The sequence below is a fragment of the Capricornis sumatraensis genome, chromosome 7 (genome assembly GCF_032405125.1).
Source record: "Capricornis sumatraensis isolate serow.1 chromosome 7, serow.2, whole genome shotgun sequence".
In the NCBI taxonomy this organism is placed as follows: domain Eukaryota; kingdom Metazoa; phylum Chordata; class Mammalia; order Artiodactyla; family Bovidae; genus Capricornis; species Capricornis sumatraensis.
The window spans coordinates 9732276-9752285 of record NC_091075.1 but is presented as its reverse complement, the minus strand read 5'-3'; the positions used below and the strand labels follow the sequence as shown (position 1 = coordinate 9752285).

Here is a 20010-nt window from a genome sequence, read left to right as displayed (position 1 = left end):
TTGTTTCTCCTTTTTAGAATCCTTGTGATGACAAACGCCACAGAGACATTTGGTCTAAAGAAAAAACCTGTGATCGCTTACCAAAATTCTTGGTAATAGGACCCCAGAAAACTGGTGAGAGCTTTTTATGTTATAATCAACATGTATAAAAATCCTGATGACTACACAGTGAATTCTTGCCACAATGACTTCTCAAACTCCCTATAAATACTGATGAATGAATAACATTTTATTCTCTTTGTTGAGCTGAATTTTTAAGTAAAAAGGATGAAAATAGATATTACATAGTTGGAATATCCAGCATTCAATTTGGTGGCGAATGTTACTTTTTCCCCAAAGATCCTAATTGAAAATTGCTGCTATTAACATTTCTAAAATCAAAACTAATCCTGTGTTTGAAGAGTGACTTACAAGATTTCATCAAATTTCAAGATGGACACATGTAAGTACCTATAAATCTTCCAGAAATTTAGCCTTTTCCTGACATCTTCCTGATACAGTTTATTTCTAAACTATTTCTTGTAGAAATGACTATTTTCCAAAAGTTTATAAAGGATGTTTGACAAGCAGAATTCCTAAGCATAAACAAAACTTTGTGTTACTTTGTATTAAGAAAGATATTTATTCATAACCAGAAGAAATCTCTGGCACCTTTTTTTAAGTTGATGTGCAGTTTTTCCCATAAACTTCTTGTTTCTTTAAGAAACAGTATTAAAATGAAGCCCAGTGGAAGCTTTAAAAATGCCACACATTCAAGCTGTATCCTGCATGATAAATTATTTGGGGCTCTTCGTTTCTAGCTTCTCAGAGAGCAGCCATTTCATATCCCTTCTAAGGGGAATACACTTCCTTTCCTTATTTCTCTAGAAATAACTTGGGACACTTCTATGTAATATACACAGTTAAGTTAACCTATTCATTTTCTCTTAGTCCCATTTACAAATACCAATCTGAAAACAAATGAATATGGCATGTACTTCTCTTATCCTTATTTATCTCACTTGTCCTTATTTACAGTCAAGAAGCAACTAGAAAGACATTTAAACTAAAGTTTCTTTCGCGAACTCCCACTGTCATCACACAGCTTTGTCATGAACGGTCGCATCTTCTCTCGGAAGCTTGGCAGATCAAGTTTGCTTCAGAAAGCCCTGCAGGATAGACTTCCTCTTGTGTTGCGCGAGATACGCAGACATTTTAATGTCATGGTTACATGGCAGAATCATTACTTATCATCTTCTGCCCAACTGGCTTTCCAAATGTTTATGTTACAATTTATATATGACATTTACCTTTGGAAGGGAATTTTTAAATCCTTTTTATAGAAATTGAAATTTTCTGTTTTATAGAGATATAATTTACATATAATAAAATTCAACAACTTTAAATGCATAGTTTTATAAATCTTAGAAATTGTACACAGTGGTGTAACCACTACAACATTTAAGATTTAGAGCACTTCTGTCTCCCTAAAAAGTTTCTCCGCATCTTTTTTCTAGTCAGTTTTCCTTCCCCAATCCTTAGTCACAGAAAACCACCTTCTGGCACTGTAGTTTTGGCCTTTCTAGAATTTAACATAAATGGAAATATAAAGTATCTTTTGTGTTGGACTTCCTTCACTTAGCATATTGCTTTTGAGATTCATCCATATTGTATCTATTGATATTTTATGAGGTTATTTTTTAAGTGGACAGACATAGCTTCTTGTATCAATTCCATAAAAATTAATTCACTTTATTTTTAATCTTTAGTTTTGCCAAAAGTATTTTTCTGAATAATTTTGCATAAAGGTATAGTCATCTGGATATTCAAATATTTTTGGTGTTGAAACTAACAAAAACAGAAAACCTGAAGCTTTTTTTTTTAATTTTTGAATTTCTGGTTTTGTGTCTATGATTATATTGTTGAAATACACACACACACATGACAGTTTATTCAGACCCAAGAATATGAGTAGGTAAAGATAGAATTCAGAAACCACAACTTAATTTTTTGACTACTGATAAATTACAGTGTGCCTTTTACTGACTAGGCAGATAATTAGATTGTATTCATTTTTTTTTGCTTGTCTTATTAATGCTCATAGCTTATTAATGCTATTAAAAGCAAGTAATATGATGCAATACAATCCTTAAAAATAAAATTCAGAAAAGAATTTTATCAGTTGATCTCAGAAAGGATTGCCCTGTTTTCTTCTTTCATGTTGTAATAGCTATTCTTTTTGCCTTTACAAACACTATATTCTGTTCAGTTTTTTTAAAATGTATTAATGAATTTTAGCCCAAAAAATGTTATTTTTTTAAAATACAATATTCAGATATTGAGCTTTTTAACTATTTTTAAATAGATTACCTCACTTGACCCTCATAAAGCTGTGATAGCTAAGTATTTTCTTCCCTACTACACGGATAAGAACACTAAGACTCAGGTCATATATTTTTTGTTCAAGTTCAAACAGCTGGTAAGTGCTAGAAATAAAACTCTTGATCCTAGAAGTTATCAGACTCTGAAGTATGCTCTAGAAAGCTTTACTATGGACTTCAAGTAATGGAACATTGTTTTTTTCCCAACAAGTTTTTTATTTTGTCCCGTATTTCTTGTAAATCAATGATTCTTGAAGTGTGCTGACTCAGAAACTCTGGGATCAGGCCCAGCTCTGTTTTAAAGCCCTTTAGGTGAACCTGGGGCTTCTCTAATAGCTCAGTTGGTAAAGAATCCGCCTGCAATGCAGGAGACCCTGGTTCGATTCCTGGGTCAGGAAGATCCCCTGGAGAAGGGATAGGCTACCCATTTCAATATTCTTGGGCTTCCCTGTGGCTCAGCTGGTAAAGAATCCACCTGCAAAGCAGGAGACCTGGGATCGATCCCTGGGTTGGGAAGATCCCCTGGAAAAGGGAAAAGCTACCTACTCTAGTATTCTGGCCTGGAGAATTCCAGGTCGCAGAGGTGGACACGACTGAGTGACTTTGACTTTCACTTCAGGTGAACCTGATGCATGCTAAAGTTCGAGAACCACTGTTTTAAGTCGAGTTTGTGAAGATCATTTTTACCTTGTATAGCATAGATTACTGTGTTTCATTCCCTATAGTTATCTATGATTGTAGATAAAATGTTCATTGTTTGCTTCATATAAAATCTAGGAACACTGCCTCTTCCAATTCATTGTTTTAGACAATATTGCTGTTGACAAGAGTTATTCGAACAAATCTATATGGGTACCTATGATATGTCACCCTCTTTCTAAAAATGCAAATTGTGTTATGTCATCAAGAAAAGGCATCAATTTTTTTTTTCCAAATTTAGCAATTTAAACAATTTTGACACTACTTTGTATAGGTATGTAAGTACATTCAAACAAACAAACTGGTTAAAAGTTTATATTCTGTCTCAAATTAATAAGCTTTCATAGGCCTTGGGAGGAACTTTATAGGGGAAGCCAAGTATTAATATAGTATGTTCAATTATGATGTCTTTCATTTATATGGTACTTTATTAATATCAAAATATCTTCAGGCACAATATGTCTTTTTGTCCTCAGAGAAAGCCTAACAAATGATTAAGGCAGGTGATTTTCCACTGATAAGACAAAGCAAAAAGCCAAAGTCAATGACTGAACTGAGGTCAAAAGCCTGTTCTTGCAGTTCTTACAACAGGCCTTTTCTCACATAACACAGTCCTCATTTTTTAGAATTCATTTCTTAAGATGCTGGTTATCTATTCAATTTAATTCAAGGATTACTTATATGTATGTGTTTGGATCATTGTAATACAGTTTATTAACAACTTGAATGCTAATAGTAAGAAACTGTTTTCATTCAATTAATCTCTGAACCTCTATTGTCTTTTCAGGAACCACTGCTTTGTATTTGTTCCTGGTTATGCATCCTTCCATCCTTAGTAACTCCCCCAGCCCAAAAACCTTTGAGGAGGTACAGTTCTTTAATAGAAATAACTACCACAGGGGGATTGATTGGTAAGATGGGTTATTAGTATAAATCTAAAAGTATATGTACTATGCACAGTATTAAATTAGTGCTTATAATCAACATTTAAGTCTGTTAGCCTCAAACAGTAGTTATCTCTGTGCCTTGATTAAATGACATGAAGGAGCACAGAAACAAACTTTTCTCAGTTTATGAAGGGATTTGTCACCTCGAGAGACTCATGTGTAACTTTAACTTGCATTAATTATCTTTGATGGTAATTACAAATAAAAAGAGAAATACCTAATACACAAGAATTTCATTTTTCTCTACTCTTAAGAAAACACTTTCATAATTTTCTGTTCTTATGTACTGTACATCAAAGTGATGCTACAGTTCACATATACTATTTTACTTTGGTACAAAAGGTAAATAAATAAAGTTAGACATGTGTATGCATTTCATGAGTAATGAAAGCTATTTTTTAAAAGCTATCAACAATATACAAAATTTGATTTTGGGCCTTTGAAATTAGAACCATATCAGCCATCTGAAGAAAAGAGTTAATTAAAATTAAAACTTAAAATGTCTACTATACACAAAATAGGTAATGTAGGAGGAATAGGTGTTACAAACAAACGTGTTACTCCTAAAATGTATCTAGAAGTCTTTTAATATAATATACAAATTCTGTGCAGAAAGTGGTGTAAAAGTAAATTCTTATAACCACTATAGAGCATGAACATAAACATTTTGCGTGTAGTTTAGCATAAGGTGTTATATATTAACTTCTGTTGTCAGATTGCATGATCTCTATTTTATATGTATCAATGCCCTCAAGGTTTGCTTGTGAGCAGTCCAAATGGAAAGCTAAAGAAATGGATTGAGTACAAGCTGAGCTCCTGCTAGGATTTATATATATTCTAACTATTATATATTTTCTTGCCAATTCTTCAGCACACTGGTTGATACTGATTAATTATGTAGTATTAAATAATAGCTGTGAGAGTCAAGGATCCATCAACTACTTCAGCTGCTGTTTCCCACTGACTCAAATAAATATGCTTGTATACAGCAGAATAAAAAATTTAGTCCTTGTTTACATCAAGATTAAAGGGATTGATTTAAAACTGCTTTGGAAGTAGAGAGGAATGCAGTAATACTTAGATCCCACTTAAGAATAACTGTGAGAATATTCAATTTAAAAAACAAAGCTGTTCCTAAGACAGTAATGTGTATAGGGACTATAACAGGAATGAACAGTCCTTTAAGTGGTCTCCAAAGAGATGGCATAAATAAGTAGAAAACGAAAGATCAATTAAAGATTTTAATGATAACTTGCTAAAAATATCCTAATTGTAAACATTTTGATTGACAAATTATGCGTTTATAAAAGGCAGTTAATACAAACAACAATAACTAAATATCAATCTATTAGCAATAACTAGAGTTTGGCTCTCAAGGACAGCAAACGTATTCAGTCCTTAGGCTGGCCTTGCCTGTCCCTGAATGTTAGCACCTCAGCAGTCCCTTTAAGACAACAGAGCCACAAGGTTGAAGTCTGTGTGTCTCAGTGTGCCAAGGTCACTTATAGAATTAGCCCAGGCACAGTTAGTTAACCTGGATACATGGATCTGTTCTTTCTGGAGAACTGGGCAAAACCAGGGCTTCCCTATCAGGCAACCTAAACACAGGCCTCGGGTACAAGCAAAGCAGGGCAAATGAAAATGAAAAAACTCCATCTTTGATCAAAAATAGCCAAGATTTGCAATCAGAATTTCTAAGAAAAATGTTTGATGTAGGCATACAGTTAAGTTTTATATTCTACGGTTTGGTATTATTTTTTATAATTACTTGGGGAGGCAGTGGATGGTTGGAGCAGCACATGGAGGGCCGTACAACCCCGCTAACATTTAGAAACCCTAAACATCTTTATCTGGCTCTGAGTAAAAACACTTAGAAATACAGGGTCAACCCAGAAATAAATAAATGTGGAATGTTGCAAAATTTACATCTTTCAGTTTTAAGAAAAAGTTCTGAGCTGTTATGGGAGTAGCAACGCTTAAATGAGGCAGGCATTTCACGTTTAACCCCCAAATTATTAAACCACTCTACTCTGCTCACCAATTCTTTGAATAACCTGAATTCACATTCTCCAAATGTGGACCTGTTTCCACCCTGGAAATATGAAGCTGAATTCTTTATCATCTTGTGTATTCAGCAAATACTTTTCAAGTGCCCATAAGTACCAGCCAGCATATTAGAAAAATGTGGGCACATAAGCAAACAAGAACTGGCCCCTGCTTTTTCCACGAGCCCCTGGAGTCAGACAAAACCAATAGAGTTTAGGTCCAAGATCCAGAACTGCCTGAGGATGATTTCAGGGCCTAAAGTGCTGTAGGTATAGAGGACTACCAGGAAGGTGGCACAGTTTTCAGATGTTAAAAGTTATCTGAATTCAGTACCTCCTGCCATTCTTTTGTGATTTTTAGATCCTTTCCCAGAATAAGCAAGCTCGGACCAAATAAGATACCAATAAGACACTTGACATGACCTTAGCACCCCCGGAACAAGTGTGGGCATCTAAATTAAAAAGTGTCCTAAATTTTGGCACCTTCTATTAATACACTGTAGACCAGAACAGATAGCAGATCAAACTTTCCAGAAATGTTTACATGTCTTTACCCCTAAAAGAAAGGAACGCCAGCATGACATATGACCAACGAAGCAATTTCCAGAAAAACATAAAATGATTTCTGTGCTGCGCTGAGTTTGAAGACACCACTTTGTTGCACCAGCCAAATTATGTAATATGATAACAACTGGAATCCTTCTAGGAGCTTTATTCTGTGCATGGGAGAAAACAACGCACTGCAAAAAGAACTCACCACATAAATGTTACTGGCTCTCTTTTTCACTAATTATTGAACTACCTTGTCTTGGTAGCTCAAAATCATTGTGGCTTATGAATTGGAGACAGTGTAGGTCTGGAGGGTGAGGCCTTTATTATAAAATGTAAGAAACCCTAAACTTTAAATTTGCCTGACCTTTCTAAAGAGGCCCCTTTGCCTTCAAAAGATGTTCTTTGATGCTTCAGAAACACCTATTATCATATGTTGAATTCACTTATATTTGACATTATACAAATTCCATTACATCCTACATTTCTGTGCTTCAGGCTACAGGTAGGTATTCCTGTCTTCACTCTGCTTGTTAAAAATCTCACCTCACTTAAGGATACGGAACTTGACCTTAGAAAATTTGATAGTATTTCATATCTGGGAATATGTACTATTTAAACTTCTATAATTATTCTAACAAATATCTTACAAATAGCTGTGAAAACAAGAGAAGCAGAAAGAAAAGGAGAAAGGAAAGATATAAGATCTGAATGGAAAGTTCCAAAGAATAGCAAGAAGAGATTAAAAAGCCTTCCTCAACGATCAATGCAAAGAAATAGAGGAAAACAACAGAATGGGAAAGACTAGAGATCTCTTCAAGAAAATTAGAGATACCAAGGGAACATTTCATACAAAGATGGGCTTGATAAAGGACAGAAATGGCATGGACCTAACAGAAGCAGAAGATATTAAGAAGAGAGGGCAAGAATACACAGAAGAACTATATAAAAAAGATCTTCACGACCCAGATAATCACAATGGTGTGATCACTCACCTAGAGCTAGACATCCTGGAATGTGAATTCAAGTGGGCCTTAGAAAACATCACTATGAACAAAGCTAGTGGAGGTGATGGAATTCCAGTTGACCTATTTCAAATCCTGAAAGATGATGCTATGAAAGTGCTGCACTCAATATGCCAGCAAATTTGGAAAACTCAGCAGTGGCCACAAGACTGGAAAAGGCCAGTTTTCATTCCAATCCCAAAGAAGGGCAATGCCAAAGAATGCTCAAACTACCACACAAGTGCACTCATCTCACATGCTAGTAAAGTAATGCTCAAAATTCTCCAAGCCAGGCTTTAGCAATATGTGAACCATGAACATCCAGATGTTCAAGCTGGTTTTAGAAAAGGCAGAGGAACCAGAGATCAAATTGCCAACATCCGCTGGATCATCAAAAAAGCAAGAGAGTTCCAGAAAAACATCTATTTCTGCTTTATTGACTATGCCAAAGCCTTTGACTGTGTGGATCACAATCAACTGTGGAAAATTCTGAAAGAGATGGGAATACCAGACCACCTGACCTGCCTCTTGAGAAACCTATATGCACATCAGGAAGCAACCGTTAGAACTGGACATGGAACAACAGACTAGTTCCAAATAGGAAAAGGAGTACATCAAGGCTGTATATTGTCACCCTGCTTATGTAACTTCTATGCCGAGCACATCATGAGACATGCTGGCCTGGAAGAAGCACAAGCTGGAATCAAGATTGCTGGGAGAAATATCAATAACCTCAGATATGCAGATGACACCACCCTTACGGACAAAGTGAAGAAGAACTAAAAAGCCTCCTGATGAAGGTGAAAGAGGAGAATGAAAAAGTTGACTTAAAGCTCAACATTCAGAAAATGAAGCTCATGGCATCTGGTCCGTCACTTCATGGGAAATAGATGGGGAAACAGTGGAAACAGTGTCAGACTTTATTTTTGGGGGCTCCAAAATCACTGCAGATGGTGATTGCAGCCATGAAATTAAAAGACACTTCCTCCTTGGAAGGAAAGTTATGACCAACCTAGATAGCATATTCAAAAGCAGAGACATTACTTTGCCAACAAAGGTCCGTCTAGTCAAGGATATGGTTTTTCCACTGGCCATGTATGGGTGTGAGAGTTGGACTGTGAAGAAAGCTGAGCGCTGAAGAATTGATGCTTTTGAACTGTGGTGTTGGAGAAGACTCTTGTGAGTCCCTTGGACTGCAAGGAGATCCAACCAGTCCATTCTAAAGGAGATCAGTCCTGGGTGTTCATTGGAAGGACTGATACTAAAGCTGAAACTCCAATACTTTGGCCACCACATGTGAAGAGTTGACTCATTGGAAAAGACTCTGATGCTGGGAGGGATTGGGGGCACGAAGAGAAGGGGACGATGGAGAATGAGCTGGCTGGATGGCATCACCAACTTGATGGACATGAGTTTGAGCAAACTCTAGGAACTGGTGATGGACAGGGAGGCCTGGTGTGCTGTGATTCATGGGGTCACAAAGAGTTAGACACGACTGAGCAGCTGAACTGAACTGAATTAATCTATACAATATAAATGGCTCTTTATGTGAAAAAATAAGCAAACAGGCAGTGTTTTCACACCAAATCTGTTCTGCCCTTTGACACTTTATAGTTGAATAAGGGCAACACACTGGTGGGAATTAAATTATCTTTTCTTGTGATGAGGTAAAGATGTTTTGTCTAAGTCTGTTTAAAATGCCTTTGAACTAAACACACTATTTGTTTTGATCCAGTTTCTTTTTGGTTGAGCACTCATATTTGTCTGGCTCCAGAGGCTCATGCAGTAAAATATTTCTGCTTTTAGATGCATTTTATACAATTAGGGTGATTATTGCCACTTGGTGCCTTTGTATCTACATTTTTGTTATTCCCCATACCTTTTTATTGATAATAAATAGAATACAAAGAAAATTTATTTAGAAAAGCATTTTAAAAATACACTATTAGTGTTCTGTATGTTTTCTCCTTGGTAACAGGCTTGTGGGACAAATGCCTTAAAGAAAAAGCCTTTTTTTTTTTAGAAAACAAATTTTGTTTGTGGGACACCTTTACCATCTTTGACTCACCAGTGTATGAGTGAAACCAGAGTTTCATTTTGAGAACTATTCCCTTTCTAGGTACATGGATTTCTTCCCAGTCCCATCTAATGTTACCACTGATTTTCTATTTGAGAAGAGTGCCAACTACTTCCACTCAGAGGAAGCTCCTAAAAGGGCGGCTTCTTTGGTCCCCAAAGCCAAGATCATCACCATTCTCATTGACCCATCAGACCGAGCATATTCCTGGTACCAGGTAAGGAAAATACTGACAAAACCCAGCAAGTAGAAGAGGAGTATAGAGAAGGGAGGGTGGTTTTCAGTAAAAGTCACCGCCTCAGGTTTTAACAAAAAAGATTTGTTAGGTTTATATCTTCAAGAAAGTGGATAAATTTCCCTATGTTTCCATAGAGAAATGTTCCCTTTAGTTTTTATTAATTTTGCATTCATTTGATTAATTTAAAATGTATTAATACAATGAAGAAATTAAAGCAAACAAAATATTATGTGCTTGTAATAGGTGCTTCTATATATCTGTATTTTAAAAGTAAAATGCTATCATTTAAAATCATTCTTTTCATCTAATATGTATATAATGCTGCTATTATCTCAGTTTTACAGACAAGAGATATACCTGATTCCACCGAAGCAGATGTCAGAGGTTTTGTTCTATAAAGGTCCAGAGAGTAAATATTTCAGGCTTTGCAGGCCATATAATTGCAACTCTTGCCATTGTATTGCAGAAGCAACCATACACAATATGTAAATTAATGAGCCTAACTGTGTTCCAGTAAAATTTATTTACAGAAACAAACAACAAGCAGAATATAGCCCATGGACCATAGACTGATGACCCTGACTCTGAAAGAACTTAAATAACTGCTTGTGTTGAAGAAATAACCTAGCAGCAAAACAGAATATAAGAGTGAGTTCTTCATCCTTGAAAGCCCAGCCAGAGTCCCCTGTTTTAAGCCTCTTTCTCATATAAACGTTGCCATTATGATGTTGGTTAGAACCTAGCACAGAAACGATCACTTTGAAAGAATTTTAACAGATTCTAATAATAAAACTTACACACCATACATTTTTACTGGAATAAATATTAAAAAATAATACTAAAAAAACTGCCTCAGTGATATTTTATTAATCACCAAGTGGAAAAAGTTTAATGAAAAACAGCAATATTAAATATAAGAACATAACAAAATTAATAGAGTCAGTGTCTTTAGTCTGTATTATTCTTAGTTAGGAGCTTCCCAGGTGGTACTAGTGGTGAAGAACCCATCTCCAAATGTGAGAGACATAATGAAACATGGGTTTGATCCCTGGGTCAGGAAGGTCCCCTGGAGGAGAGCATGACAACCCACTGCAGAATTCTTGCCTGGAGAATCCCAAGGACAGAGGAGCCTGGTGGGTCCATAGAGTTGCAAAGAGTTGGACACAACTGCAGTGACGTAGCATAGCATACGGAGAAGGCAATGGCACCCCACACCAGTACTCTTGCCTGGAAAATCCCATGGACAGAGGAGCCTGGTGGGCTGCAGTCCATGGGGTCGCTAAGAGTCGGACATGACTGAGCGACTTCACTTTCACTTTTCACTTTCATGCATTGGAGAAGGAAATGGCAGCCCACTCCAGTGTTCTTGCCTGGAGAATCCCAGGGATGGTGGGCTGCCGTCTATTGGGTCACACAGAGCCGGACACGACTGAAGTGACTTAGCAGCAACAGCAGCAGCATAGCATAGCATCCTTAGTTATCATTCCTCAGTTCTGTAATTTAAAAACCACTTTCCTGATGTTCATGTGTTCATCCCTTCATTAAATAATTTTAATGACTACCACATGCAAAGCATTGTTTTAAGTATGATTTGAAAGTAAATTAACAAATGTGGATGCTACATTTGAGATTGCTTTCAGTCTAATTGGAGAAATATGTTTAAATAACCAGTGTATAAATCAGAAAGTGTTAAGTGACAGATAGACTCCTACAGAGTAATAAAGCCTACCTGATAAAGACCACCAGGGACAAGTTAGATGTATTAATTGGCTGCAGCGGAGGAGCCTGAACACTTGAAGAACTATCAGGCATTTCCCTAAAGAGAGGGAGGATTTGTATGATAGGGAGAAATGTAGATAAAATTAACATGAACTGTTTGATAGGTGCAAGCAGGGCCAGGGCTGAAAAACAGACCAAGAGACTTACTTCCTTAGAAACTCTAAAGTTAAGATAAACATGGAATGTTATATCCTTTATCTGAAACTCTGCACCTGGGCTGGAAATAAGGCTGCTTCTCTGAATTAAAGTGACCCAAAAAGCTCTGATTCACCAGGCAGGACTGGATGCTGCATTCTCACCGATCTCATACATCTAAATTTCTGACAAACTATGATATTAGAGAACAAAGTTTCTCAGCATGGGGTCCTTTTTTTAAACAAAAGCCATTTTTCCAGGTTCACTAAAGAAAGAACAGATTGTCAGGAAAGGTTTCATGGCTGGGACAGAGTAGGAAAAGATCATGGGATCTTAACAGGCATATTGATAATACTCCGCATAACAGGGAGTGGACATCCTGGAAAAATGAAATCCACAATTCCACACTAATCAGTCATGCCCAACTCCTAGAACCATCCTTTAAACCCAAAACACGGCAAATTGACTGATTTGATCTTGCGCCTTTTACCTTTACTGCTAGGTATCTAGAGAAAAAAGAAAACACGCCTTAATTGACTCAAAAGGAAGCAGAAAATTGGAGCTTGGCAACCACTTAGCCCCTGAAAAATTGAGAATTTGCTGAAAAAGGAAGCTTCAAGACTGAATGCTAACAAAACATCCTAAATATTACAAATAAATCACTCCACAGTGGCAAAATGCAGGCCTCAACAAAGTCTAGTAGAGTTTGTAGTATAGTAATTTGAATCTCAATTGCAGCAAATTTGCTGTTCAACTAGATGTGGTAAACATCCACAGACCCACCACTAAGCCTGAATATTTATTGGTCAATTTAGGGAAAAGGTGATTTCCTCAGACCCCTGGGCCTGAGCCTGAGCCATTATGAAGTGCTTTCCTTTTAGGATTGCTGCTATCTGCATTTTCTATACAGTAAGTGGTTCTGATTCATCGCAGAGGTTACCATTAGGTAAAATAATCTTGGCTTTTAGATGCTAGAGTGTGTATGATAAAAGCTGTGGATTTCAGATAATGCACTTGTCAAGAGTTTTCACCAGTTTCTCCATTTGAATAGCCCATAGGGTTTTTTCTCATCTAAAACTGCATTACTAGATGGAACAAAACTATCTGGCAGAACTGGCAGAGTGTTTTATGCATTATGGATATTAACTGGACATGATAAATGGTTTCTTACGGGCTGAAAGGAGGTGTTAAGACAACTTTCAAAAGTTTACTTTCAGAATAATATATATATACACACTATGGAAATGACTCAGAAAAATAGGTTAAGAAATTCTATCAAGAAGAATTCCGCCTCTACCAAATAATTCTCAAACATATACTCTCATCAGTGTTGTAATTATGGAAATGACTCAGAAAAATAGGTTAAGAAATTCTATCATGAAGAATTCCGCCTCTACCAAATAATTCTCAAACATATACTCTCATCAGTGTTGTAATTTTAAAGCCTGATGCTCCAAGCAAGCATTTTCATCCTTTATTAATTGCAAAACAAATAACTCTCCCTCAGTGAGGCACTCCTTCCTTTAGCTTTGCGACTTGTCACAGAGATTGGTTTTTAATTATTTATGCCTATGGTTCATGTCGGTTTAATTATCCACCTTTTCATCACAGCATCAGCGATCACACGAAGACCCTGCGGCTCTGAAATTCAGTTTCTACGAAGTGATCTCAGCTGGGCCCCGTGCACCCTCCGAGCTGAGAGCCTTGCAGAAGAGATGTTTGGTCCCAGGGTGGTATGCCAGCCACATTGAGAGATGGCTTGTTTATTTCCCCCCCTTTCAGGTGAGGGAGCGATAAGAATCTACATCATAGTACAGTCTCATTAAGTCAATGACTTTGCCTCTAGGATAGAGGACGTTTTTTACTCATTAAAACATGACTAGCCATTTACTCTTTGGCTGTAACTGAGACTCTGGCAAACAATGACAGGCAGAGGTGGAAAAACTAACTCTCTTTCTAGAAGTATTTCAGGATAATTCTCCCTGCCCTATTTTCTAGTGCATGCCTTTCCTGATTGTTAAGAGCTTCAGAAGCTTGATACTCCTGATGCTGATTCTGAGAATAAAGCTTGAGACCCTCTTAACCAAACAAGGCAAACACTGTTTTGCTTTCAGTGACATTATTTCCCTTTGAACCACCTTGCTGGATTTTTCACAAGTCCTGTGTTTTCCTTGGCGTCCTTGTTTCTCTCTTTTGCCTAGTGTTAGCCTAGATTACAAAACCAGCCCCTACACTGGATTGCATAAAGCAATCTAATCACATCAGACACAGTGTATACCTGTGTGTCTAGAACCATGCTAGCCACAATGATCGGAGAAGGCAATGGCAACCCACTCCAGTCTTCTTGCCTGGAAAATCCCATAGATGGAGGAGCTTGGAAGGCTGCAGTCCTTGGGGTCGAGAAGAGTCGGACATGACTGAGCGACTTCACTTTCACTTTTCACTTTCAGGCACTGGAGAAGGAAATGGCAACCCACTCCAGTGTTCTTGCCTGGAGAATCCCAGGGACGGGGGAGCCTAGTGGGCTGCCATCTATGAGGTCGCACAGAGTCGGACATGACTGAAGCAACTTAGCAGCAGCAGCAGCCACAATGATACCATACATGCAAGCATATATGGCTATTTATATTTCTTTTCAAATTATATAAAATTAAAAATTGTTTCTCAGTCACTTTAGCCACATTTCAAATGTTCAGTAGCCACCAGTTAGATACCACAGCCTCACAGTATGTCCATCAACACAGGAATTTCTAATGAACAATGCTGGTGTAAACTAAATAGAAACACTCAAGAAGATGTGGGAACCGGAATTGCTTTCCAGGCATTATGGCCCTTCGTCACCATCCCCTGTCATTTATCTTGCTGGGACCACCCTCTTCCCTCACCAGAGTAACAAGCAAATTCTTCCCTTTAGTCTGTTGAGGAGCTTCTGTTTACTTTAAGGTTTTCTGGGAATCTTACCTTTTTCTCCAAATGGATTATCAAAGAATTTCTAAAAACTTTACAGTGCTGCTCCTTTGACTGGAATCATGGATAATATGTCCTCTGTCTCATGGTACCTGGTCCAGTCACTTTTCTTCTTCCCTACAAGTCTTCTTCCCACCTTGAATCATGGAATCATTGCTTTATCTGTTTTTAAAATTGATTTTCATTTGTGATTTTATAGTTACCTTTCTTAAGCTCTCTTGGTACTCTCAAATTTTTTTGTTTTCATAGTGTTTGCAGGACGTCTCAAACTATAAAACATGAATGCATTTAATTAGTGTGATTTATTTTTTGTTCCATGCCATTAATGAGGATGGCCTGGTTAAGTCTTAACAACAATGAATGCAAATCCCCTCAGTACAGTGTCTTTCTTGGAATAAATTCAAAGTGCAGAATTTTTGTATCATGCTATTACATGTCTTTTTCCAATTTGCATTGTCTTTTTTTTTTCCTTTGGTCACTTAGCTGCTAATTATTGATGGGCAACAGCTAAGAACTGATCCTGCTACAGTAATGGATGAAGTACAGAAGTTTCTAGGAGTCTCTCCTCATTATAATTACTCAGAAGCATTAACGTAAGTTTATATTCTAATTAATTTATTGAAGTTTCAGCAGAGAGCTGATTTTAGAGAAGCTGTAGTTTGGTGATGCAGCTATTGAGTTAGCTGCCCTTTACATACTGATTATTTTCCAGTTGATGTTAACCACTTGAGAAAGAACATGTCAACAGTTTGGCTATGAAATGTCCCAAGTCCTCTATTGATTTCTAACTAGGGAAGTTTTCTCTGGAAGGGAAAGAGAGGAAGAAAGCATTTTAAGTCTTAAAAGCAACAGCTAACTGTAAAAGAGGTTACTGGAACTGTGTTGGAAGCACTAAGCCTATTTAACCAGACAGCATTGAGACCTCTTGGAAGTATAAGAAGACCTCTTGAACTAGGTGATTTATGAGCTCCTCTCTCTTTTGTGTAATTTTAAAAAACGAACATCACACAGCAAGAAATAGCCCAATACGTGGTTGAATAAGCAGAGAGAGAGGTGCTATTATTACTCTTACACATAGTTCCAATTTTTGGTCTTTACCCACTGTATGACTAATCTTGTCACCTTTTCTTCAGAGGCCTCAGCTGTTACAGCTCTTGTCTGGTTTTCTTTTGCTGGTTCCCACTGATTTTCTGAGGTAGTCTCTTCCATCAGGGTGGGGGCCAAGGTGACACAAGAAAAGCAACAAGGATTTAAGGACCCCACAAATACCTGAGAGTGAGTGGCCAAGGTACCTGCCTCTCTTGCCTCACTTTGATCCTGACTCTGGGCTTTATCTAACATTTTAAATAAAACCTCCATCTGACTTTCTCCATTTATGCTACTGTTGTTGCTGTTTAGTCGCTTAGTCCAACTCCTTGTGAGTGTCCAACTCTTTATGACCACATGGACTGTAGCCCGCCAGGCTCCTGTGTCTGTGTCTTCTCCAGGCAAGAATACTAGAGTGGGTTGCCATGCTTCCCTCCATGGGAGCTGCCCAACCCAGGGGTTGAACCCACGTCTCCTGCTTGGCAAGGCAGGTTCTTTACCACTGAGCCTCCTGGGAAGCCCAGTAATCAGGTGTGTGAGGGATGTGTTTCTTCCTTTTTCACATGCAACTGGAACAAGCAACTGAGAGAGCCTGAGTTGGATGAGCCATGGACCTGGCTCTCACTGTAATATATATATTACATATATAATATAATTTTATATTTTACATATATGTAATATCTATATAATTTTAGGGTTATAGACAGCCTTAAAGAAACCAATTAAGACTGTATTATGGGATTCTTCCATTCTATTTCTCAGTATAAAACTCAGTTCTAAGATCAATTTTCTCTTTTCATTGTACTCTTCATGCTGTAGCAGTTTAGAAAGTGAGATACAGGATTCCTTTACTTTTCACCATCCCTTACAGTAAAAGGTTTGCAGACAGCCATCTAATATTGCAAACATCTTGCCTAAATCATATGTAGAGACACACATGTAAGAGAGATATTTTGATTTAGAGGACAAAGGAACAGGTGGAACTCAAGAGTTTTGAGCTTCCTCTCTAAGAGTCATTTACTCTGTTGTTACTGTTAACCTTCTGACCTTCATGTTTTCTATAGTGAGAGTCCTATCAGAGCTTTGGTGAGCTGAGTTAAGTACCAATACAGACACTAGTCTCAGGTATTTAACTTTCAGCTTGACCTTAAAAAAAACTGAGTGATTTTAGCTTCAGTTAGAAATTCGAGCCCACTTTCTTCTTTATGTCTTTTTAAGTATCTCTTAGAAAAGAAAGCTTTTATTTTCTAAACAGGTTTCTAACTCAAGTTGGCTTATCTTTGAATCTTTTTTCTAGAGTATATAGCAAAGCATTGCATTTCAGAAAGAAGAATTGGAGTATTTTATAAAGACATAATCTCTTTTTCTTATGGAATGGTCCTTGACCTGCATGCTGTGTACTTCTCCCCTTTGTATCCAGCTCAGCACAAGCTTTTTATTCAGCTCCACTGCCAAGTAAAGGGAGTGTAAACTTAAAGGAAATAATACCAAAGCAAAGTACTATATACAAAGAACTGTGGGTCACTTTGCACCTGGGATGTATCTGACTAAAATTACCCCTTATATGGTTCTGTAGCCTGGTTGGGGGCTCAGTGGGTGCAGTAGCAAGATAAGATGTGTGTAGTCTCTGAAACCACAGTTTCTGGTCCAGCAGGGCTGCCCAGGCACTCACCTTGCTGATATAGATAAGGTACTGCCATTCAGTTTCTTTTCCTATTCTCTTGTCAATCAGTTGGCCGGACACACTTTGGAAAAAACAGCAGTGTACCTATTGTAGAATATTTGGAATTTCATGTCATTGACTTAGGTCTGAATTCTCCTTCACCCATGCCCTTTGCAGTGGTTCTGAATCCTGCCCTCAAAATTTAGTTATTCTTGTTATGATAACTGTACTGGTAAGTTGTTTCTCTGGTGCTTTGGACATGTTGGGGATGACTAGGTGTACAAAATGCATGTTCTCAAGAATGTCTTTAATTGCATTATATTTTTCCTGCTAAGGATAGTGAAGACTACCTCCTTGGTAGTTAAAAAAATATTTAAAGCCTTCTGATAATGTACTAAACTGCAAACAGATATGAATTCTCAACTAACCACATAAATTCAGTTCTTTGCACACAATACAATAAATCAATGAAACTAGACCTTTGCAAAAGTTTTACCATACAGTTTTAGCACAAAAGAGTACTCCAGTGTAAGAGATCTACAGTCTCCTGGTTATCTTCAATATAAAAACATTCCAATTTCAAAACTATTTTCAAGAAAAATGGCAATAAATCTCCATCATTAAGAGTATTATTTATTCCATTCCACAGTCACTACAGAAGTGTTCAAGACTTCCAAATTTCATAAAGTAATGGATGGTCGATATCTTAAAATGACTTAGTACTGTCATCCTGGATTTTAGATGATATACTGAATACATAAAAATCTTATCTTCTTGGGACTTTCCTGGTTGTCCAGTGGTTAAGGCTTCATGCTTCCAATGCAGGGAGTACGGGTTCAATCTCTGGTCAAGAAACCAATATCTCACATGCTGCGTGGTGCAACCAAAATAAAACAGTTTTTAGAAATCAGATTTTCTTAGTGAGTGTGGTTGTTATCAGAAATAAGCTTTAAAAAATATGAATGGGAACTTTCTCATTCAGTTAAGTAATTCACATTTTACAATTCTTGTTCAACATAACCTTAATCACTAAACTATAAATAGGACTGATATATCAACATTATTTTAGCTTGTATATTATGTGTTATATAGTGTTTAAGCTGTCTAATCATTTAAGGAAAACCAGGAAAAATAATGCTCAGTGTGGCATTGTGCTAAACTGAACTAGCACATACAGTTTCTTTATGTGTTAAACTAAACTAAAACTAAAATGAAAGTTTTTTTATAAACTTTATAAAATAAAATGAAAAAATGTAAACTTTTAATTTTCCCATGAATATATCCACTAACGACTATATCCAGCCACCAATGACTGTGACAAGTCTTCACACTTACTGAACCTGACATCTCTATTTCTCAGTTAACCTGTTCATTAACATGAATGAAACCAGACTGAGTTATATGAATTTTTAATAATAATTTACTATGAAAATTTCAATAAATGAACAATAAGGATTTGAAGGTGAATAGTTAAATGAAGATTGTGTGTGTGTGTATTTTGTTCTATGGATGGGGTTACCTAAGTCATAAAGAACTGAAGCTGCTTCTGTTGTTTCTAATATCACTTCCTCTGGCAACCAAATCTATTGGTCAAAGAATCCTTTCCCATTTTAGATGAGTTTAGTAAAATTGTGCCAAAATAAAAGTATTTTGGTAGCAAAAAACAGTAGCCATAGTAGCTAAAATCTGCTGGTCCTTAGATGACCTGTGAAACAGCTGGAAATGCTAAGTGAAATGGAAGAAAATAATCTACTCCAATTTCATTTAAATTTGTTTTAAAAGTGGTTATAACATTTCAAAATCAGTATACATTTATATATTCTAAATACTTTATATATAACAATACTCTGTGCTGGGTACTAAGTGCTGGGTACCAAGCCAAAAGTCACTCAAAAGTAAGCTGAGGAGGCAGGACTGAAACACACTTATTCCTCTGGAGTCTGCACTGCTAATCTACTAAGCTCTTCAAACTGGCACAAAAGCCAGAGAAAATAATACTGTGAAGTTTTACTAATGAATAGTATAACAAGAGGAAGTATTTCCTTTAAAAAACTGAAACCTTAAAATGAGTTTTTTATGTTGTCTCAGACATTATTATAAAAAGACTTCATTTCTAGAGAAATGCACATCAAGACTATAGTGAGGTACCACCTCACACCAGTTAGAATGGGCATCATTAAACTCTACAAATAAATGCTGGAGAGGGTGTGGAGAAAAGAGAACCCCCTACACTGTTGGTGGGAATGTAAGTTGGTGTAGCCACTAAGGAAAACAGTATGGAGGTTCCTCAGCAAACTAAAAATAGAATTACCATGTGATCCAGGGTTCCAATCCTGGGAATATATCTGAACAAAACTATAATTCAAAAAGAATACATGCAGCCATTCATAGCAGCTATTCACAATAGCCAAGACATGGAAACAACCTAATTGTCCATCAACAGATGAATGGATAAGGAAGA

At 36.9% G+C, this 20010-nt stretch overlaps 1 protein-coding gene across 1 annotated transcript in view; it reads left to right on the top strand.

Moving 5' to 3' along the window:
- Window positions 1-20010, top strand: part of LOC138082013 (bifunctional heparan sulfate N-deacetylase/N-sulfotransferase 3) — a 168739-nt gene that overhangs the window by 127712 nt on the left and 21017 nt on the right. Inside the window, exons 7-11 of the mRNA XM_068975221.1 lie at window positions 18-114; window positions 3847-3970; window positions 9724-9898; window positions 13445-13615; window positions 15284-15393. Of these exons, the coding sequence (XP_068831322.1) occupies window positions 18-114; window positions 3847-3970; window positions 9724-9898; window positions 13445-13615; window positions 15284-15393 (677 nt within the window). The remainder of the gene's footprint in view (window positions 1-17; window positions 115-3846; window positions 3971-9723; window positions 9899-13444; window positions 13616-15283; window positions 15394-20010) is intronic.